General features: G+C 40.7%; 1 protein-coding gene across 4 annotated transcripts in view; it reads left to right on the forward strand.

Moving 5' to 3' along the window:
• ptprub (protein tyrosine phosphatase receptor type Ub) overlaps positions 1–23585 on the forward strand; it is a 150817-nt gene that overhangs the window by 75909 nt on the left and 51323 nt on the right. For all 4 annotated transcript variants that reach the window (XM_071469198.1, XM_071469199.1, XM_071469200.1 and 1 more), the window contains exons 3-7: positions 1078–1349; positions 10494–10575; positions 13008–13123; positions 16709–16883; positions 19291–19584. In XM_071469198.1, coding sequence (XP_071325299.1) covers positions 1078–1349; positions 10494–10575; positions 13008–13123; positions 16709–16883; positions 19291–19584 — 939 coding nt within the window. The remainder of the gene's footprint in view (positions 1–1077; positions 1350–10493; positions 10576–13007; positions 13124–16708; positions 16884–19290; positions 19585–23585) is intronic.

The following is a 23585-nucleotide window of genomic DNA, read 5'->3' on the forward strand; positions in this document are numbered from 1 at the left end:
GAGGGAAAACTGCCATCGGTTCTTTCCCTTGCGCCGTCTGTCGGCTTTTTCTCCCAAATCTCCCTGGTGCCCTGTGTCTCGCTCCAGTATTCACAAGAAGTAGTGTCATAGCCAGCACCGACTTTGTCTTTTTTAATTCAACAGGGCACATTTCTTTCCTGTTATCAAGCACTCACACGCACAGCAGTGGGTTGCTGGAGAATACTTTCATTTTTCTCCTTGTGGATTCATCTTGCCAAAACTGGTTAACAGCAGACTTGTTCTTTTGTGACTAAAGGTGCTCTGATCAGGATTTTTGGGTGATACACTGCTCACTGGGTCTATTTGAAGACTTCTATTTATCGTGTAGCATTATTCGTTTATTTAACTATTTTTGACAACATTGTATGTTAAGTATCAACTGCTCAGGTCTAAGCAATCTGTTTTTTCAATCCAGTATTTGGTTTACCTGGTCTCCTTGTGTAATATTTCTTATATAACCTCAACTCTGTAATGCACAATTAAGTTATATACAATATTCTTTATTTTTACAGGACAACCCGGGCTATCAGAATATGTAAGCTAAAATGATATCACATGAATGTATAAATAGTTGTATGATCATAAAAACAAAAGAAATATTAAAACATATATTGAATCTCACAGAACTTTATTCAAATGACGCAGAATTCTCTCATTCTCATTCTTCTCATTCTAATCAACACACATCAAAATCGATCAATATTTTTTCCAGAGAGGTCAATTTTTCCATCTACATACAAACTGTATTTTTAGGCTTTAAATAGCAGATACCTTTCAGTGAAGATATATATAGATTGGCTTCAAAACCTATCACCCAAATACTATGAAATTATTATTCTTTCTTCCTTATTAAATTATTCATTATGGAATTTATAGTTTTTTATGGAGTTTTATAGTTTTTCATAATGGTACTGCCTTATTACTGGGACCTGAGAAACTAATGTTGTTCCTCTCATGTACCATGCACTTATATGGAATGACAATAAAGTCTGGTTGAATACTATGAAATACATGGAATACTGTGAATAATTGATGCATTTCTTCTGCTCCTTTCAGGCTCTTATATGTTGGTGAACTCCTCCCAGCAAGCCGTGGGTAATCGTGCTCAGCTGCTGCTGCAGTCACTGAGTGAAAATGACACACACTGCGTCCAGTTCAGCTACTTCCTGTACAGTCGCGATGGCCACAGTCCTGGGGCCCTAAGAGCATATGTGCGAGTCAATGGCGGTCCGCTCGGCAGTCCAGTGTGGAACACATCTGGGTCTCATGGAAAGCAGTGGCATCAGGTTGAGCTGGCTGTCAGCACTTTCTGGCCCAATGAATACCAGGTACAGGCTTTGTCATTCTTGGCTTACATGTGATGATGTATCTGATGTGTCTTGTTAACCCTCTAGGTCTGTAGTGCTTTGACTCTGATTTTATGATGTGTTAATAAAACCAGGTGCCAAGGAGTTGAACAGTCAAAAGAGGTTTCATTTCTGTGATGATGATCTGCAGTCCTCATTGACCGACATCTTGTACAGTTGAAAAATGAAACACAGTAAGGCTGTGTTGATCAACGCTCATTTTAGCCTGGAGGTGAAGCTGGTGTTAATTACTTGCATTTGGCGTTTAATTAGCATTGATCCCCTTGTGAATGTAGCCAAAGTTAATGCTCAAGGGCCCAAACTAGGTTTCACATGGGCATACATGGTAGAGACTTCATCCATTGAGGCTTGTGTACAACATATTTAGTGGACTCCACCAAACTGCATGGCATGTCATTGCATCCTAACATAAAACAAACATTTACTGGCACCTGTGGGTGCCTCATGCTGTGGTATGTAGAGCAGCCAGGTGAGCACGAGGGATATCCATCTATTAATCCAATTTCTTTTTTCTGCAAACTCTGCGGAGCTGTCAAAAAGCAATTAAGTTGAGTAGTGTGCATTTTATCAACCCCACCCCCCAACTTAATTAAATTCTATTTGGCCCTGTAAGATCTGACCTTCACTGTGTAAATAATAGTCTTTTCTACAAACAGGGGTCTAGATGTAAGATGACACTGTTCTGCCAACACCACATGATCTGAAAATAAGGTAAACTATCTTAGGTTAACAGGAACAAACACACACTCACACACAAACATCCTTGAGAAAGTTTTATTGCTGTGGTCTATGCACAAGGACACATACAAGGTGTTAGAGGTTTTTATTTTCCACAGAGAGAAATATTATTTGGAGCCAAGTAGGTATCTGCTTCTGCATAATATCAATGGAAAACACTCAGTCTTAAATGGCACACTGTCAAAGCCTCATAGGATTTGTTCTTAAAGTAATAATTTGTAACTTTTCCACATTAAAATCTTTAAAAATGACTAGACCTATAGTAAATATTTTTTGAGCTGTGTGAGCTTAAGTTACCCCAAACATTTCCAATTCTCAAACCGAAATAAATACATAATTTTAATATTGATAACGGTATGTATCATTTTGTCGCCTGTCAATGATGTCATATCCCCTACGCTCATGTTGCCAAATGTTTCATGTTTCATGACATCACCAAATCTTTTCTTTTTGTTTTGATTGAGAGACCCCTAGCAACACAAGTTACATACTGTGCGTTTAAAGGAAAAGTAAGACCTTTTGGGAAATAAGCATATTCTCTTTCTTGCTGAGAGTAAGACTGAGACCCTTTTCTTATCTGCATCCTAAATATTTAGCTAGTGAAAGAAAACCATTAGCTTAGTTTAGCGTAAACACTGGAAGCAGCTATCCTGGCTTTGTCCAAAGAGAAAAATAGCTCACAAGCTCATTAATTAACTAATTTGTACCTCATTAGTTTAATTTGTACAAAAACTAAAGAGTAAAAACAACAGCATGTGGTTTTATGAAGGATTATGTACTGGACTAATTCTTTGCTAGGTTCAGTGACTTCCTGGAGTCTGGTCATTACCATGGCCAGGCAACCTTTTTTGTTGGGATTAAACAAATAAGATACGATGTCAACTAGTGAGCTTTAGTGGTGCGGGGAGTATTTATGCCTCCGTAGCATAATCATTTCAGGTTGTCCTTCCATACATGCGTAATGGACACAATAACTCAGTAACGCCTTGAAGGAACGCCTTCTAATTTGGCACAAACATTCACTTCAGCTAAAGGACAAACGGATCAGATTTTGGTGGTCAAAGGTCAAGGTCACAATTTTTTGCCAATACTCAAAACTTTGCAAAACAATTATGACAGCATTTCACACAAATGGATAAAATTGTATGTGACTCTACGTAAACAGGGAAACATACAACAGCAAGGTGGTGATTTTAGTTTATGATTGAAAAAAGCCAGACCAACTATTTTCTGCTTTCTGCTAAGGTAAGCTAATTGGCTCCTATCTTGTGCTTCATATTTAGGATACAGACATGAGATAGAGTTGATCTTCTCTGATTTTAGAAAAGAAACTGAATAGGTGTATTTCCTAAAATGAATTGAAATTTCCTTAAAATACCAAAAAATAAATAAATAAAATCCTACTTTCGTTTTATGAGATTTTAGTGTTATTTATTGTCATTGACATGTATTTAAAATGAGAACATAAACCAAATACCTTTAAAAGAAATCATCAATGGGGAAAACCTGTTAAGCTACATATGCTAGTGTAGCTAGCAATTTGCTGTAATTTTGGGTGTATATAGGTTTATAATCAGTGCCACGGCCAGTCACACCTTATCTTTTTCATGGCATTTTCAGTAGAAATCATTACTTTTACAATACCTGTATTAAATGAATTAAATAGCTGCCGCTCTTATGCTGAATGTTTAGCAATGAGTGAGCTGGAAATGGTCGAGTGTCTTGCTAAGGAGTGCTTTACTGCTGATCGATACAGTGAGAGCTGAGCTGTTATAAAACAGGCTCTCCAACCACTACTCTGCCCTATCACCACATCAGGACCATCAGGACAGATAAGTTATGAATATGATAATAACATGTATTATTCTGCTTTGTCTTTTTCTGTCTTTACTCAAGTGCTGTTGAGTTTGCCTGTGTACTCAGCTGTGCTGTTCTCCATGTCCTCCCTTCCTTTTCCCAAGTGGAGTTGTGTGCTCTCTTGTCTTACAGTCCTGTAGGCATCCCAGTAAACAGCGATGGCTCATAGGTGAGTCAGGAATGTGCCATGGCTGCCAATGAGCAGCTCCAGTCAGGAAAAGGAGGTTTATAATGGGATTATGAGCAGGAGTAGATGACTCTGAAGACAGGACAAACAGTGCAAGAGAGGAAGATGGGCCTAACACTTAAATTAGTATTGACAGTACAGCCTTTTAATAGAACAGCTTAAACTGCTAATGGCTTAGCTTTTATCGCATATGGGGAGAAACACATTCTGCAAATTTATTGGATTAAATTTGTTAATATTCGGGATTTGGTCACCAGGTATTGGCACCATTAAATAATCCATATCTAAATACAGCATGTAGGGAAATAAAACGACACTTTCCCTCTGCTTCTTCTCTTATTTCGCATTTCACTTAAACACAGCTGACCTTGTGCTGCTTCTCACTTCAAAGAAAGCTGAAGAAACTGCCCACACAAAGTCATATATACCACATCTTACATGGCTAATCCCTCAGCAGTCAAAAACCCTCATCAATGAGGAATGACAGAGGGTCTTGTCTTGTAACACGTCACCGCTCTCTGTTACACAGACAAAACAGAAAAGGGTGACTGGGGACGTGTAAGGCTGAATGTTTTCTTTAATAGCATCTTACTGCTCGCTACTCTCTGTTGTTAACCAGCAACAGTGAAATGAAAAAAGATAGGTTAACACATAAAAGCAGAACAGTGGGAGTCTGCTAAAGCCTGGTTCTCTTGGTATTCACTCGAGACTTTTAGTTCGAGAGCATGTTATCTGCACCTTGTGTGACTTTAAATTCTCAGGGGGTTTGGTTATAACAGCTCCATAACAAGTCTAATACAATCACTTTGGATTTTAAGTGATAGGCAGCCAGATTTACCCTGTCATTAAACTAGCAAAGCACTCTTTTGAAGCAGAGGTGGAGGATAGGCACCTCTTATCATTGTCTCTGAGTAAAGTAAATCCCAGGATGATACACATCATTTTGGAGACGGTTTTCAAATCCGCAGGTTTTTCCGACTTATTAGATTTCAGGTCATATTAGAGCTCCCAGTTCTCTGCCTACAGCACAGGGATACAAAATGTCAGTGCAGCTTTTGCACTGCACAGATACAGATGTGAGATTACTCTCCAGATTGCTTGTTTCACGATTTTTGATGGAATGAAATACCTTGTTTACAGCACTCAGAGTCGCTGTTTATGTCTTCAAAATGTCATTGTGGAATGTAATTAAAAACAGTCAGAGCGATTCTCTGATAATCACCAAAACTAAGAGGATTAATATACTGAAAATCAAAATCACCCCAATATTATTTGTTCACCTATCTAGTGACATGAAAAATTATTTTCTTGCTTGAGCACTTTTTCAAGATTCTATCATTAATTCAGGACTCTCAACATGCCCATAAATTCCGATTTGTTGTCTCACCAGGAAACCTTTACATTAATGTCGGCAGGTTACAAGCATTACATACACATATCATAGCTGTGAAATTGGGATTTGGAGTTCAGTGGATTTTGGTTTGGAAATCTTCAGAGAGGAACATAACCTTGAGATGTCTCGATTGAAGCTGTCATGTATGTGTGGTGTACATTGCCATATTTCTGTTTGCCTCTTATTGGTAGAAGTGTTTGCATTACCTGGAGAACCTTGTTATCAAATATTAAAGATGTTATCCAGCCCTCCAAGACTGCCAACTAGAGCCGGAGACGTGTCACCCTCCCCTATTTACCATCTCTCACTTTCTTCTCTCTTCTTCGTCTCCTTCCAAATGTCAGAATCTTCTCCAAACTTGCTTTTCTGAAGTATTTCATTACTTTTTCGTTCTTCCAAAAGTTGGGAACATTGCATGTATTATTTGTTGCCTATTTCACTACATCCTACCTGTTGCAGGTGTTGCTGCTTTAAAGATACATTGGGATTGTCTTTCATAATACAATACTCACATGTCATGATAAATATACATTGAGAGAGTTATATCTGCAATGTAATCTTTGCTCCATCTTTGTCCATGCTGGTCATGAAATATCTCTATCCCAACAATATGTATATATGATGTTGAATGTAAGACATAAGGGACAAGATCCACAGCTCTAGGTCTGTGCAAACATGCATGTAGGTTTCAAAACTACATGTAGCCACAAGCCTAGAGGCTAATGGATAGTTGGCCTACTCCTCTGCTATAGCTCAGCAAGGATACACTGTCTAGGAGAACTAAAAGAGTGAATTTCACACAAAAAACTGTGACTGGGTGCAGCCTCTCTTAGTCATGTCATCACAGCGAGGTGCCCAGATTTGGTACCATCATTCCTGAATGGAGACCTCTACAAATCCTGTGCTCACGGACTGTGTCTAGCAACCTGAGGGTGCTGCACGGTACAACAGACAGGTCAACTGCTGTTTGCCACAGAAAAAGTTCCAGCATGTAACCTAATATCTCAAAATGCCATTTTTACTTTGCTGTTTGTGTGCAAACCCTACATTCTAACCTCCACCGTTATTTATAACATCTAACCCTAACCCGCTAGAGCCAGGAGCCAGTTAGCTTACTTTAGCATAAAGACTGGAAACAAGGGGAAACTGCTGGCCTGGCTCTGTCCTAATGTAAAAACGTACCTTTCCAACACCTTTATAGCTCACTAATTCACATGTAACTTGCTTTTCTGAAAAATGCTCAGGGGGTTATGTGCAATGCCATCAGTTGACTGAGAGCAGTGACTTCCTGCACTCTTGCTGTCACGCTGAGGTTGCTAGGCAGTGTTTTCTGAAAAAGGAGATATGATGTGGTAATTAGTGAGCTTTAGACTGCTTTTACACTGATTGTTTTTTAACTTCCAGGCAGAGCCAGAACCTAGTTGTTTCACCCTGCTTCCAGTCTTTTTGTTAGTCCAGGCTAATTGCAATCGATCTTCTCATCTCAGTCTTGGAAAGAATACAAATCAGCGTATTTCCCAAAGGTTGAATTATTTAAACACAACCTCTATGATTGGATTGGAATATATTGTACACATCTAGTTTTACTTGACCTCTCGAACCAGACGAGCCCACTTCAAGGCTTTCCCCATGACAACATCTTGTTTACTTATTAGACTCATTATTTCTTAAAAAAAGGGAGCAAGTTAGCAGTAGGAGACACATCAAAGACTTGTAAATAAGAAGCCTCATGTCTCCGCTTTGTCTGACAATATCTTCCCCACTGCAGCCTGCTGAGTCCTCCAAGCTGAGCCCATGGCTATGGGAAAGGGTTTTGTGAAATACTGTAGACAGCGAATTGGGATTCCTAACACTTACACAGTATTCTCAGACACAGACTGTTATTCACTTCAACATGTGACCTTTTTCTCTGTGAATATTTAGAGGGGTTATTTATCTATAACTGCATCTAATGGTGAGTGAAAGCTCTCTGTGTCTAATGGTGTCTCCTGGCCATAGTGGAAAGGTGGAAGCTGGTTTATGGGGCTAGATAAATTGTTTCTTGATTTGTATACATTTCAGCTGCTTCTAAAAGCCAATATTACAGGATAATGTAATATGTTCTCCTAATATGCATTTTATATCTGTTGTAAATCACTGGGTGTCACACTTTTATTTTTTCTCTCGAGCTGATTCCTACATTTTATCTTTTCAAAGTAAAGTGAGCACTCATTAGGATAAAGCACAGGCATATGGAAAGTTTCATTGGGAAAGTGGCTTTCAATGAAAATCTGGGAAGGTTGTTTATTGAAACAAATGCTCTGAATGCTCCCTCTTAATAATCACCAATCCTAATGGCTAAGAAGACTGAGGATTAACCAGCAATCAATCTGTTATTGAGTGCTTTAGTTCAACAGAGAGTAATAACACCTTCAGTTAGACTTTCAAGAATTTTTTTTTCCACTTCCTTGTGTGCCATTAAGCCTCATCAGTGCTTTCTAGCTAATTTTAATGTTAGTCTAATGGCATGGCAATGTGTGCTCTCAATATATTGTAGCATACTGTGCTTTAATCATTGCTGTAAATATTGTATAATTAGGCAGGTGCGCAAAATAATGGGAAGGAAGAAAATGTGCAGTGAGATAAATAAAGACAATGAAAAATTGAAACATAGAAGGAATTAAATCACAAAAGATTATCCTGCACAGGCTTTTAAGAAAATAGACCAGCTGAAAAAAAGTGGAAATGATGAAAACGGGAAATGATGGTTTCCATTTTTTAAAAGCGGTGGCATCTTTCAGCTCATGTTCCAGCAGTGTCTGGGAACAAACAGGAAAATTGACTCTGGCAGAAGGAGATTAGCCTCAGTGTTCCTCCCTGAGCCAGAGGAGAGCAGCCATATAGACAGAGGAGGGTCACTCTCCAGCTCCGAGACCCAGCAGCCAGACCCAACCTTTCCTACTGCTTTCCCTTTCACCTCTCCTTTTGTTAGCTTCTAGCCTGTGCACCTGGCTCTCTGCACCTTATTCTGTCTGGAGTTTTTTAGATGACCCCAATCTCCTCACATCCCATCACAGTGTTGTCTGTGGAGGTGCCTTCAGGGGTCATGCATGGCCTGGGATATTGTCACACCAATTGTTGCCATAATCAGAGGGCTTCCTTTCCAAGTCCAGGGAGGTGGACTATATTTGTGCTGCTGCGTGTGGAGGGCTGGAATTTGGGTCAGAGATTGTGCAGATGTTGTTTAGGTGTGTAGACACAACTGGGCTGTGGTGGTGAAGATAATCTGGGTGTCATACTGAGTTGGGTTTTTAACTTGAATGTAACTTCAGCAAAGTGTATCAAAAACTTTGTGATACCAGCAGTTGACACTGAATTTGGTCAGATTATTAGTCTTGCTTACTTTTTTAATGAGGTGTTTCATAACTTAAATAATAATGTTGATAATAATGTTTCAAAGAAATAGTTAGTAAACACTGTTGAATTTCATCTTATTTTGTTAAAAAGAAAAAGGATTTTAAAGAAGACGTCCTCAAATTGAGGTTTTCATGAAGAATCATTCTTGTAAAGAAACTTATAGGTATCAAAATTTTCCACCAATACCATTGGTGCCATACTATAGCTGCACAACACAAAAAATCATTGGTTAAATGGTATTTGATGTAATTTAGCAATGACTGATGCAGTTGAAAAATGACTTAAATTTCATTTAAGTTTATTTTGGTTAAAAGGGTTTTGTAGAAAAATTATATTACTATATTCCTCAAATCACAAAACATGGAAAAACCAAACAAACAAAAAATTAACTGAAGGTCCACTTACTAGCTTTCTCGGGGAAACAAAAAAAAACAACTCTCCATTGAGAAAGACTGTGAAAAAAGTATTTCTACTCAAGGTCTATCATTTTCCACAGCTTTCAACCACATCATCACCTCATAAATTATGATTTAAAAAACTCCATTTACTGACCATGAGATGTGGGTAAAATCTTTGGACAAACTAAAACCCCCATCTCAAAAGTTAAGAATGAACTTCCATGTTAAAAGAAAGAAATATATAGTTTTCGTATCTGCAGGAAAACTCAATATTCATATATAAAACATAAACATCAGACACACATTTAAAGTGGCTTCAAGGATATAAGATAGTTTGTGTATGTTTGTACAGTAAGTGTGTGTGTGTGTGTGTGTGTGTGTGTGTGTGTGTGTGTGTGTGTGTGTGCGTGTGTGTGCGTGCGGTGGCTTCAGTAAAAATGAAGAACCAGTGATAGGAACCATGTTGTAATCATTCGGTCAGAGGATTATGAGAAACAATAACTCAAAGCTGGCCTTCGATCAAACGTGTGGAAGGGAAGACTGTCCTTGGTGCAGCAAAAGCAAACATCACCCCTGTGTCTCATAACTCTCTCACTATTACTGAGGATGGTGATTTGATATTGATTAGGTTTCATGAGAGCCCACCGCTCATCTAGCTTATTGTTCCATAGGACAATATGGATGTTTGTCCTCCCTTGAGTCTTGTGGCCCTGTGCAAGTTGTATTATCTTCTGTTATGGCACCACGGCAGCCTGCGCCCTGAATGTAGAATGGGACTCATGACTCAGGTGCCACACTGTGTGCTTCCTGACAAAGCTATTATTTGTCTTGGCCCTGCGGACTGAGGCAAAATTATCTATCTCTTTATTTTTACACTTCTATCTTCCTCATTGTCTGTCTTCTTGTTTTGGGTCAGCAGATGTGCAATGATGTGCTGATGGGCTTGTTTGTAATTAATGCATCTGTCACCAAAAAGAGAACAAGAGCAAGAGAATCCACACAGCCCTCAATGTTCTTTGGAAATTTGCTTGTACACTTCAGCTTTGAGCGCATTAGGTTAGTTACATATGCTTCTACTGCCGTGGTTATGAATTAAATCTGTTCATTATGTATTCACGTTCACCTCACTTTTGCAGGTTTTGATTGAGGCAACCGTTTCGAGGGAGCGGCGAGGCTACATTGCCATAGATGACATCATGGTGCTCAACTACCCCTGCTGTAAGTACCACTTCTGACAATGGATTGCAATTACAGAAGGGGCTGGAGGGAAAAAATGTATTTCAAAGCAGCACGAAACATAAATAGGATGAGGAGAAGTGTAATGGCTGATTGACCTTTTATGTTAGTACTGCAGCTTGTCCTGAGGCATCCTGCGACAACAGCAGTGCTACTAAAACACTGTGACACCCAAATGCCAACACTCCCTTCCTCCTGAAAACACACCTGCTGTTCTGCCTCCGGCCTTGTTTGACAGGCAAATTGACTTGTTAATCAAGTGAAATCTTGAATCCTGTCTCTGAAGACTTCTACACTTTCATTTGTTCGAGCCTGACTGGAACTGTGCTGTAGCTTTTTGTCACAAGTCACTTTGTACAGAGCGTTTTTTTTTTTTACCATCAAGCACTGCTTTTCAGGTTGTTTTTTTTTTTTTTTTTTTTTGCTAACCAATGGTTCCCTGCCATAGAGGGCCTTTTCTGTCAGCTTAGGAAAAGTAAGGGTGTGTTGTCAGCCCCTGAGGACGTTGTGTAAAACATATTCTTTAAGACCCCTGAGCTTAAGAACCTGGACAAAGTGTCACAGTGTCACTTACACACTCCCTGTACAGCCCACTGCTGAACACAAGGGCTCTCGTCAGCTCATAGGACATTTAACACCCATGGTTCACACCGCTTTCAAGTGACTTATATAACTGACACAAGTCTGAAGGATATTTCACTCTCACGGGATTCAGTGTTACCTTGTTGTTAATATTTATATATCCCTTATAGTTATCACTGGAGTGTTTGGAGATGGTCTTTTCAGGGATTACCATGCTGTAGAGGATACCACCAGTGATTTTATTAAACGAACACCGGCTGTGGGATTGGTTCGTACCCCAACTGTATGCATACCGCCCAGTCAGCCACCCTGTTTCTCCCAGAGACGGCAGATGGCATCTTCTGAATGCTCCCACTGTGACCATTAAATAATTAAGACTCTCATCAAGACCTGAGCGTGCCTTATGATGTGGCACATGGCCAGCCTGCATAACTTGGCAGCAAACAGTGTGAGGAAAGAAGATGAAGTGAAAAACGCATAGTAAAAAAATGAAATGAAATTAACAAAAATGTAAATAAAAGCTCAATCAATTCCTTTTAGTGAATTGTAGTTAAAGCTTGACTAACATTTCATTTTATTCTCCTGAGACCTAGTCTTTGAGTCTGAAACCAGTTACAGGCCAATGAAATATTTATCACGCTAAAGAGTCCTGAGGATAAGATCTGACACATTTAGCTGTATAACACTGTCATTCTTGCCAACTGTAAGGCCTGTTTTTCCATTCACACTCATTTTGGTGTTTGTTTATGTTTTGCTCTCGGGCATGAATTATGAATTAACCTTAGGAGGTAGAGTCACTCAAAGAAAACATGGCCACCTGTGGGGAACAAATGCAGGCACTTTCCCCTTACTCCTTAATGTACACAGACAAGATCAACACATTGTCATGGCCCTCCCCTGCTAAATAGCAAAGCAGTGCTGTGCGAAACCAAGCAGGGGATGAGTGAGAGCCAAGCATGCGCTTCTCCCCCATGCTTCAGCATCACTGTTGCTCTGCCATCTCTTCCTGTCAGTTATCCAGAGTGACATGTCAGCCTGTCCTAACCCATTTCTCAGATATGGCAGGCAGCACTGCAGCCGTTTACCCACTGATTTGGCTCCGCGGGGGTCTGCTTCTCACTGCTCTATTGTTAATCACAGACTTGGGTGAGAGGGCGACTCCCACACACTGACTCACTGGCGGCTGCACACAGCATGCTGGGACATTATTAGTCAAAATGTGGAGGGCTGATACTTTCTTCTGCAGATTCACTCTCACATTCTGCTCATCTATAGATTGCCTCTAATCTGATGCTGTTGGATAGCAAGTTATTTTGGTAATGGACAATAATGGAACCCCTCAACACAAATAACTACACACTAATACATTTTCATCTTATTAAAACTATATTTCATTGTATGCAACAACTTCCCTCCTCCTCTGTCAACACAACTATACAAAAGAAATAGAAACTTAAAAAAAAACCTTTTTACTTGTTATTGTTTTGTTTCTTTATTTGTTTTAGTCATTAACTAAAGCACAGTGAGTTGAATATAAATTGGTTGAAAAAGTGCACAAGTTTAATGTTTTGTCAAACTTTCTGCTTAGAAATATTTGTTACTGCTTTACATCCCTCATGAATGTTGGTGAAACTTAATTATGATAAAACATTTGACAAAGCTATTTCTTTCTCTCAAGCAGAAATGCCTGAAAATTCCTGTTTATGTATTCGAACAAAACAAAAAGCCCTGATAAAAAACATGCCCTGTGTAGCTGACTGCCATTGTGAATGGCTGAAAGGTAATGGAGTCTTTTGATCTCACTCTGTGTCTCTGTCTGTCTGTCTCTTTAGATAAGGCGCCGCACTTCTCCAGGCTAGGAGATGAGGAGGTCAATGCTGGGCAAAATGCCACCTTCCAGTGTGTTGCTGCTGGAAGGGCAGCTGAGGCGGAGAAGTTCCTGCTGGAGGTCAGTGGTTTAATGGTTGCTAAAGGAACCTGTGTGTCTGAGTCAGACATGTGGGAGTTAGTTAAAAAATATTTTTTTACCTCCAAAGCAGTCAACACTACAGAAAGAAAAACTGGTTTTGGTGTTCTTCACACTTGACTGACTGAATGCTTGAAGTTTAGAGGAACTTCAGGTCATGGATGGATTATTAGACAATGGGCTCCAGGGCACAGACATGTTAAAGGTGCCAGACCGCTCCTACAAAGGAACAGAAAACCCAAAACCGATGAATAATTTGTGGTTGTTATGTGTCTTTTTTGTCATAGTTTTGCATCTCCTTTGGTCATGTAGCTTTCTATGTGGTTTAACATCTCTTTGTAGTCATTTGTATCTCTTTTTGGTCATGTTGTGTCTCTTTGTAGTTGAAATGCTTTGCAGTCTCTTTATGTGGCCTTGTGGTTTTTTGTCTCTGTCGTTTTGCATCTTTTTGGGGTCATTCTGTGTCTCTTTCTCATTGTTTTGTATCTTTGTAGTCCATTTGTGTGTCTTTGTAGTCATTTTCCATCTCTTTGTAATTCTTAATGCATCTTGATGTGGTCATTTTGCATCTCTTTATAGTCTCAGACTGTCCAACAAGAAATGTTAACATTAATTACACACAGAGTCCAGGAGACCCATAAACACTTGGGCCCCTGTGTGTGTGCCCCGTGGGCCAAGGTAAATAAAGGTAAATCATTAAGTTGAAGGCTTCAAATCACAATGTGTCTACATTGTGTATACATAAATGCAGATCCGAGTGGAGGCTGTTACACTTAACAAGCTGTTATTTTCTGGTTGTTATGTGTCCCAGACATGTTTGTGCTTAAATTAAGCTTGAGCTGTGAAGGCCATTGAGGCATTGAAGCCCCCTCACTTCACTGAGTTATGAAAAGTTACATTGCTTATAGTATCACAGTATTGTCTACTTCTCTTCATTTCCTCCTGATTTAATTCAAACTGTGCTGTGTTTTATATTTCTGTCTTTACATCTAGAGGGGCTTGCTCTTTGAAGGTCAGGCAGGCCATACAGTCCTTATGTCTGGTGGGAATAACTCTGTGGTCTTAAAACCCTCCTCTTTCTGTAGCCCTGATTAAAGGACTAAAAATCAGCTGAAGGGTTTTCTTTTTATCTCCTACTGCAGTTACTCTGCAGCCACACATTCAACGCTTTTGCCAACATCTTACCGCCCACTACACCCAGTGTTAATCACGGTTGACCTTAGGCAAACCTACTGTATTGTTTAAAATTCGTAGATGTGTGATTTATGTAATTGAAGCGTCCTCTTTCCCACCTCTCTGAACACTTTATCAAACCACCCACTTGGACACAACACAAGGATGAAGACAAATGCTTTGTGTAATTAGTTGGCGTATCCATACAGGCGCCTCCTGTAATGAGATCTCTAGGCCACTGGAATGCTCTCTGCGTGCCTCTCCTCCACCATTTACTGTCCTCTTCACTGCTCTCTGTTCCCTCTCTCTGCCCTCACACACATCTTTCACACTTGTTTTCTCCATATGAACTCACATCAGAGTCGTTTTCTGTTGTGCCCGTTTGTGTTCATAGTGTCTGCTGTATAGCAGCTGCAGCACCGTCTTGGCTGCGCACGCCTGCCAGATTAACAGATCGTTTTGTCGTTTCCTCGCCAATTAGCTGCAGCCAGATTGTTTACGTAACAGGAAGTGATCACGGGTTTATTTGATTTCCCCTGATTTCTCCTGCCCTCCTTCTGTAATCCACACACTAGATAGTAAAAAGGAGGTATAAAAGATGCAGGGAGGATACAGGAGTGTGTTACTGAGATTTTTTTTCTTTTCCTGCGGTCACAAGCTTTGTTGCCTGTTTAACCCTGATCAGTGGGTGTATGTTTATGTGTTTGTTTGCAAAGGTCTGGCCTGGGGTTTGTGTGGTCTGTGGGTTTTTGATGGGCCCAAATTAGAAGTACAACAGAAGCTGGGATGGCCAAGCACACCCCAAACCTTTTTAATCCCAGCGTGTGCACATGCTTTGGATTCAGTAAAAACTGGCATATCAAAAGGATGAGTATCAAGATTCATGTCCACCATTTCACACAACGTATGGCCTGAAAACATGAGAAAAAATGTCAGATCCAATGTGTTTTGTTGAGGCTACGTGGACATGACGGATGCTAGTGGTTTTAATGGTGTGGAACAATGTGAGAAATGCCTCTCACGGTGCAACAGCAAGGTGCATCATGCAACATTCATTTGAATCGTCTTCTCTTTGTATTTTTCCTCTTTTTCGGTAGCATTATTCCTCGTTGTTTCTCACTTTGTCCCAAACTCAGTTTTGTTTATGTTCTGTTTTTGCTTTATGCCAAAGCGAGCAGTTGTCTCACAGCGAATTCTACTATTTCTTTTCATTAGTTTTGCACCAAAACACAAAGTCTACATGCTACTGTTCATCCGTTAGCCTATGTACTAAACTGATTAAAGCTTAATGCATTAAAGGCCATCTGTTTCCCAATTCTTACTGCTGAGCGGTTAAATGGTTTGGTTCAATGACATTGTACACTGAGGATGACTGAGGTGGAAGATGGGCTCCATTAAGGGACAACACTCGTGACATGTATTACCCCCATAATCATTATTATTTTAATGAGATTTCATTTGTTTTATTAAAGCATGTCTGATTGTCATATTGTGTGATTAAATCAGAGAGATGGTCCTGCCATTCTAATTAAATTGCACACAATTGGACAATCCTCCTCCTTTTTAATCACATAGCTCTAATACAAACTGACCCAGATAGCAATAATTTAAGTGTTTTGTTGCATTATTAGCTTAGTGTCCCTGGAGTTCATTGGGCAATAACTGCGTACAAGGGTGTGGTATAGTAATAGGAAATGAGTGTTTGTGTGTGTCTGTGTGTGTGTGTGTGTGTTTGTGTGTGTGTGTCTGGGGAGTTTTGATTGTGGTGTGTACGGGCATGTTTGTAATAAAAAAAATACAACACAATACAAAGAAAGGTGTATAGAACATGCAAAATCAGGTCATTAACATTAGCACAAGTAACATGCAGTCTACAGTAAAAACAAGAAAGCAAGAAAAGAAGGATGGAAGGAAAATTACAAAAAAACATTTGTACCTTGGATTGCTAATTTTGCACATAAAAGTCAGTTTACTCCTGTTGTCATGGTGACTGCTACTCAGCCTGTGACAGTTGTTTCATGTTTTCTGTAGCTCTGGGGGCCTGTAGTACAAACTGGGAGTGTGGGGTTTGAAAGATGTGTGCATTTAGGGAGGCAGGGAGGATCTAATGAAGAGGCTACATGAGTTGCATTATGGGAAGTATAGGAGCTGGGGTGTGGGAGCTTGACTCATATTATGGATTTAAAGTCTTGATGTTTTGGCCCTTGCTGTTTCAATGCTGGTCAATCAAATCTGTCGAGTCCCAACTTCATGGAAAACAATAGTACAGCTTTTGCACATTGTATACTATATGAGGTGACTTATACCTGTGTGTGTGTTTGTGTGTGTGTGTGTGTGACAGTGATGTGGTGAACCAACCTGCTCTCTCTCACCCTGTCCTTTCCTGCTTTCCAGAGACACAATGGGGACATTTTAACAACAGCGTCGGTCAAGCACCTGAGTCACCGGCGCTTTGTGGTATCCTTCCAGCTAGACAGTGTCCAGAGATCGGATCAAGACCTTTACCGCTGTGTCACTCAGTCCCCCAGGGGCTCTGGGGTCTCAAACTTTGCTGAACTGGTCGTCAAAGGTAAAAACGCTCTCTTCTCGTCTCTCACTGTTCTCTTTTTCTCTTTGTCCCCTTTCTGTTTCTTTCCTGCCAAGCATAATTTTTTCCTGCTGTTGTTATGATAGCACATGATTTTCCTGCTCCTCTCGGTCACGATACATCACTGCCTGTGAAGACCAATTAAAAATCAAACTGATCATAACAAACAGTGATATCTTTAGTGTGAAGATATTTCAAATTAACCCTCATTTGCGCTTGATGGCGGAAATTACAGACACATATTTCAGATTGATTTCCACAAAACTCCATAATTACAGAGTGTGTGGTACTTGACACACACGCGATGGCTCTTTACCTGGTGAATGCAATCTGCCTGACTTGTGTTGTTTTCTGAGCTGGAGTTGTCAAATAGGCTGCCACACTCGGCTCTTCAGCTCTCTGTCAAAAAGCAGTTCTTTTGACTAGGACTCCAGCAGCCCCTGTCATATCATGTACCACAGATGGTGACCTCACTCCCATTACTCACTCCAACCCCACAGCCTGACACCACTTTGACAGCATAGTAATGACACGGCTGTGGGATGGTTTGTTGGCATAACACACCCCAGTAAAGGGAAGATGAGAAGGGGAAATAAGGATCTGAAAGATTCTCATTCTCCTTGTCCTCGGCTGCATCCTCCCCCTCTTATTGCTGTTTTTTTGAGTCTGACGGAGACCGTTGTCGTTGAAGCATGAAGTAAAGATCCCTTTGATAGATAAGGAAGCATGGGCTCTGTTAAGTATTGTGATACAGACTGATTGCCACGGTACAAAATGGAGCCATTTTGCCAAAATGCTACAAAACCATCTCACCAGCAGCTGCCACTAAACCAGGAGTCAGTGAACATGCTGATAGAAAGCCATGAAATCCCATTTAATGTGCTCACAGTCCAGAGCAAATGAGTATTATTGTGACCATGTGGTTGTTGCTTTACGTACTTTATTTTATAATTAGGACAAAGATGTTATTTCTGGCAAAGGTCACTCTGCATCACGAGTAGATGTGGCTGTAAGTCATGTTCAAGTCAACTGGCTGTAACTCTATAATCTATTTCACAAGAGCTGAGATCGAGTCCTTAACGAGACTTTCATAAATCCCTTTCCCCGCACTGCCCTGCTAAGAAGAGCCTAATCATCCCCTTAATGAGTTGGCACCACTCATTTCAAGACCTTAGGTTGCGTGCAGGAATCATGATGAAGCTCTCTTATTGCCCCACAGAGGACAGAAACATGTCCACATAATGAACACAACATTTCCATCTTTCTCCTAAAGGTGCTGTATGTCTCCGGCTTTTGTTGTGGCCTCCTAGTTGTTATTTTTTGATCCTGTGCACATTTGGGGATGTGTTTCCAGGGATTTTCAACCTGTTAAAGCATAAATCTCAGTGCAGAGAAATCCTTAATTAAACAGAAACTAGCTCTGAGAGCAATGTTTGGTATCAGAGTAGCTCTTTATGCAGAGGGAATCAAAGTGTAAAATAAACAAAGTAAATGAACAGAAAATCTCTAGCATATTTACCAGACTGGTGAACTTCAACTGCGAAAGACATGAGTGAGTTGATTTAAAGTCGTCCCCCCTTGCCATTTACCTGTGGCCTAAATTTGCCTTTTCTATATGGATGCAGTCATTGACAGCCCCCAAAGAGAAGCTGCTTCAGGCTAAGTCGAGGCAACGGAAAGCAGTGCAGAGTAAAGGTGAGGTGCTGGTAATGTTGAAATCCCACAGAAAGGAGGGTCATAAAAGACAGAGGCGCCTCTGTAGGAATGAAGGATTAGTCACAGCCACAGATCAAACTCTGATCTTTTCTCATGCTTTGTCCTCATTTCTTTTGCATTCCCTTCCCTCCCTCACACTGTTCTCTGTGTAATTGTTCAGTGACTTGGATCTGCCAGTAAGTGACATTTGACCAGTGGGCTCTGGAATTAATCCTTGGTTTGGCAGTCTTTACCGACAGTGACGCAGAGTCTCCTCTTTCATCATGGCGACCAGCTGTGAGGACAGAACACTCACTTAGAGAAAAAGATGTACAGCACTTAATCCTTTAGATACAAAGATCATACACATCCAAAGCTGTTTTTTCACTTGCTACTCTGTTAAGATTTATGCAAGGCTGTGAATGCCTTGTTAATAGGTATGACTAATCTGCTATTTGAACGCAGTTTGACCTGCTCACATCCAGCAGTCCCTAGGGACTCATTTAAGACTCTGGGCAGAAATCTGTTTGCATACAACTGATTAGTAAAATGAATACCACAATGGTACCACCTGCGTGTGTACCTCCGGACTGTGTAAGTGCTACGGCCCTGCCAGCAAATGCTTTTACCGATACAAATGTGTGTTTGAACAGGAAAACAAAAAAAATGAACTGCCTCTCATTTCCTCTGACAGTACCTCCATCCCCCATTGCGCCGCCTCAGCTGCTTCGCGCCGGCTCCACTTACCTGATCATCCAGCTCAACACGAACTCTATCCTGGGAGATGGCCCCATTATCAGGAAGGAGATTGAGTACCGTGCCAGTCAGTCTCCGTGGTCAGAGGTGCACGGGGTCAACATGGTCACATACAAGCTGTGGCACCTGGATCCAGACACCGAGTACCACATCAGTGTGCTGTTGACTCGGCCTGGAGAGGGAGGAACTGGCCCTCCTGGACCACCTCTTGTGAGCAGGACCAAATGTGCAGGTGAGCTACCCAGATCCCAGACAGGGCATAGCCGCCTGATGCAGACGTTCCTGATCTTTTTGGCTTGTGACGCCTTGAGAACCCTTGTGATGGGTTATGGTCTTAGTTGTGATCAGTTCTACTAAAGAGTGACAACCTAGTTAGGTTGTTTAAGTTTAAGGATGGAGGCCTGAAGAGGTGAACGTACAAATATCTCATGAGAAAAAAGAGATAAGTCAGGAACATGTAACATATTTTTTGTAACAGAAATCCTATCTCTTTACTCATCCTATAAGCACTTGATTCATCTTGAGACCCTCTGATGGGCCCCGAGCCACACGTTTGGAACCACTGGCCTAATGTATTAGAGTGTTGTACTTTAGCTCATATAGCAACATATGATTGCAGGCTACCGTTGATAAGTGTTCTCATAGGTTCAGGCAGGCATGACTATCATCGTCACCTGCACACTCATTCACATATCACAGCAGAGCGTTTTTATATATATATATATATATATATATATATATATATAGGTTGGATATATTTATGGCCCTTATTTACAATGATGTTGAGTAACTCATCAAAATGACTTAATGACTTTAAAAGGTACAAAATTAGGAAGTAGTTCAAAGAAAAAGAAAATAATAAATTAAACCAACTAAAAAGAAATAAAGTTCATTAAAATACAAGATGTAAAAGACGGATCAGTTAGAACAGAAGCTGAATGGTGTGTGTGTAATGGATTTAAATTGACTGAGTCTTACCAAACAATTATTCTTTTGAGCTCTTTATAAAGAGTTCCATGTGGCCAGAGATTAAAAACTTAAACTAAAAGGAGATCGTCCAAGCTCAGTATGTGAGTGACTTGCAGAGAAAGCTGGTCATTAGACTGATTTTGATATGCTCCAGAGCGTAATAATGCCTGACTCCAAACATGAAAGTGCTACTGCCACTGCTATTCTCAGGCCAGTGGCAGCTGCTGCATTTCAAGCTTGAAGCACACCACCCACCTCCTCGCTTTCATCCATATGTTATTTTTTTTAAGATGAATCACAGAGTGTTATCTGTTGTATCACTTACATCTTTCCTACTCCAGAAATTTGTACCCACAGCTGAATCTTGTAGTATGTTGTCTCATTTATAGAGATAACGGTCTGCAACAGTCTATTTAGTATATTCCCATTTTGGGTTTTATGTTTGGGTCGCCAAGAATGAGATGGCTTTTTTTTTTTTTTTTTGGGAAGGGTAGGGACGTTGCTCTGAAAGGACCCATTATGCAACATGTAGCGCTGAGGGGAATCACAGTGAGCACTGTTTAGGTGATGCATCGCCCATGGCCTGAAGAGGGGAATGTAGTGTGTTGAACACCTGGCTGTTCAGTAGAATCCACAAGCACGGGGCAGCAGGGTCTTTAATAAAACCTGTACCACGCTGCTCTGTGATTTTCTAAATTGCATCGGCTTACACATTTAATCTAGGTAAGACTAATACCTATAAATATGTCTTCTTTGTGCTTCATGAAGTCATTTCATAAAAGGTCCTCAGTTTAAAGTACTGATGTCCAACAGCCACACACCATAACGTCATAGTCATAGATTTTGGGGCTGCATTGGTCACAATAATCGGAGTTCAATCAGAAGAGGAACTGATAGACAAGCTCTGACTCAGTCACTATACTTATCTCATAAGAAAAGCCACAGTCGCTATCAGTGGTGTTCTCTGAACTCTGGAGCTGAGGAGAAAAAAAGGGAGACTTTTTTTCTGCCAGTATGGCAATACTGGTTTGACGGTTGTTCAAAAGATAACAGCTGACTGACTCTAGCAGCTGGCCTAAAGCAGTCTTCTTTGGTATCTACTGCAGAAGATAGAAATGTCATTTGGCAAGTACAATAATTAGACTAGAATTTTTAGGTGACAATAGTGGAGACATATCAATCACAGATACACAGAGGCTGTGACTAACAATTGTTTTGATTAATTCACCAATAATTTTCTTGATTTGTCTACAAAGTGTAAGAAAATTCCCATTATAAATACCCAGAGCCCAGTGTAACTTAGGAATGAATCTTCAAAGCGCTTATTCAGTCCAAAGACAAAAGATAGTCACTTCACTGTCATGTATAACAGAGAAAGGCAACAAATCTTCAGCAGTGACAACCTGGAACCAACGCATGTTTGGCATTGTTGCTTCAGAAATGACAGAGACGCTTAATTGATTATTAAAAATAGTTAATTTTCTGTCACTCACTGTTTCAGCTCTACTAGTTTTCTTTCTGCTTCCTTTTTGTTTGTGTTTTCTATTCATTTAACAAAAGTTTTTTTTACAGATTTAAAAATTGATTATTTTTCATTTTCCACAGTCGTTCAGGTGAAGATTTTCCTTGCTTTTTTTTTTTTTTTTTCATTGAACATTTTGTTCTGCCTGCTAACATCTGTGCACTGTCACAGTGCAGACCCAGAACACCCAGGGAGATGAGCAGGATAACAAAAGGCCACACCCATGCTCACTGTTAAACATATGTACACCTATAGAGCACAAAGGGTACTGTGTTAATGCAGATGCACACACAGTTATTACTGCTGCCTGCATCTGCAATGTATGCGTTGTAGTCACAGGCACACGAAACAGAGAGCTTTGTGTTACCCAAAGGCAGTCTGTGGATTCGTATCTTCCATGGTCATCACTCTTTTCTATGCCCAACGGTCTCCTCCTGCCACACACCATCCCTCACATATCTCCCTACTCTGCTTCAGTAGAGCCTCCCCAGCCCCCCTCTCCAATGACATATTAAAGCTACTCTCCTCTCCCAACAGCCAAAGACACCCCTCATTCATCAGGCACTCTGAGTGAGCTCACAGCCCTCTCTCCCCAATCCCTCCCCAACACAAGAGACACAGAAAATTCACAATAAAAAAACTTTTTTTTAAAAAAAGCCGTCAGCAAGAGGAGGGAGAAGAGTGGAGGGAAGGCTGTGGTGTGGGAGTGTGTGTGTGGGAGAGAAGGTAGTTTTTCAAAGTGAGAGAGTGAAACGGTAAAAATGAGGCGAGTGAATGTGTGAGAGGTGAAGCGAGAGAGGATTCACAACATACGGAAATTGCTTTCACAGTTGCTGGTATCGGTGTTTGTGAAAGTCACCAAACTCGGCCTTTAATGATGTATTTACATTTCAACCACTGTGACATTAGCTTGTTCAACCATGTGTGGGATAAGTAATACTGCCGTGTTTGCTGAGCTGTTAAACAGGGCATTTAGATGCAGTACTAGTTCAATACAGAGAAAATACAGGTGAAATTAATTTTGCCAGTCGTGTCTTCTGTCTTGTAATTTTTTCTCAGGTAGCTACAAAGCTGTGAATAACAAATGCTTGAATTTGTTTTCTTTTCTTTTTTTTATTTGTGCTGCAGCTGCATCTGACTGACCCCTGCATGGTTTGATCAGATTTACTTGGGTGTTGTTGATGTAGTTTACATTTATAGTAAGCTGCAACCTCCTCCACCTGCTGTATCTCGCCTTTGTGACCCTCCAGGAGACTCTAATCACCACCTGGTTCCCAGATCTCCCCTGACCCAACCTCCAAACCATCTGGACTACACTACCCCTGCTGACCCCATATTCCACTGCTGAATCCAGATGCCCCCTTTCCCACCCCTTGCTGTTGGCCTTGTTAGGTTTAAGCATGAGAAAATAGATGGTGAAGTTGTTGTGGTGATTTCTGGGAGGTGGTAATTATCCAGTGAACAGCAGGGATTTTTGGACCCTGTTTGTATTTAGGAGGAGAGTGAATTTCCCCTTCAAAAGCGGTGTCGTGCCACCATGACTATTTTCACTCTTCCGTGGTCATGCTGAATATTTCCCTCCTTCCCAAACATGTTGGCTAGCTGGCTTCACCGTACACAATCACTTCCTCGCCGAGCCGTGCCGTCCTCATGCGGGTGCTGTAAAACTAATGTCCGTGAATGTGAACATGGTCTCCGCCTGGCTCTGATGGCCATCCAGGTGTGCTTGATGAGCCATTGCT

Source organism: Trachinotus anak, unplaced genomic scaffold (genome assembly GCF_046630095.1).
Source record: "Trachinotus anak isolate AG129_WGS33_773 ecotype Australia unplaced genomic scaffold, CSIRO_AGI_Tana_v1 ptg000032l, whole genome shotgun sequence".
Classification (NCBI taxonomy): Eukaryota; Metazoa; Chordata; class Actinopteri; order Carangiformes; family Carangidae; genus Trachinotus; species Trachinotus anak.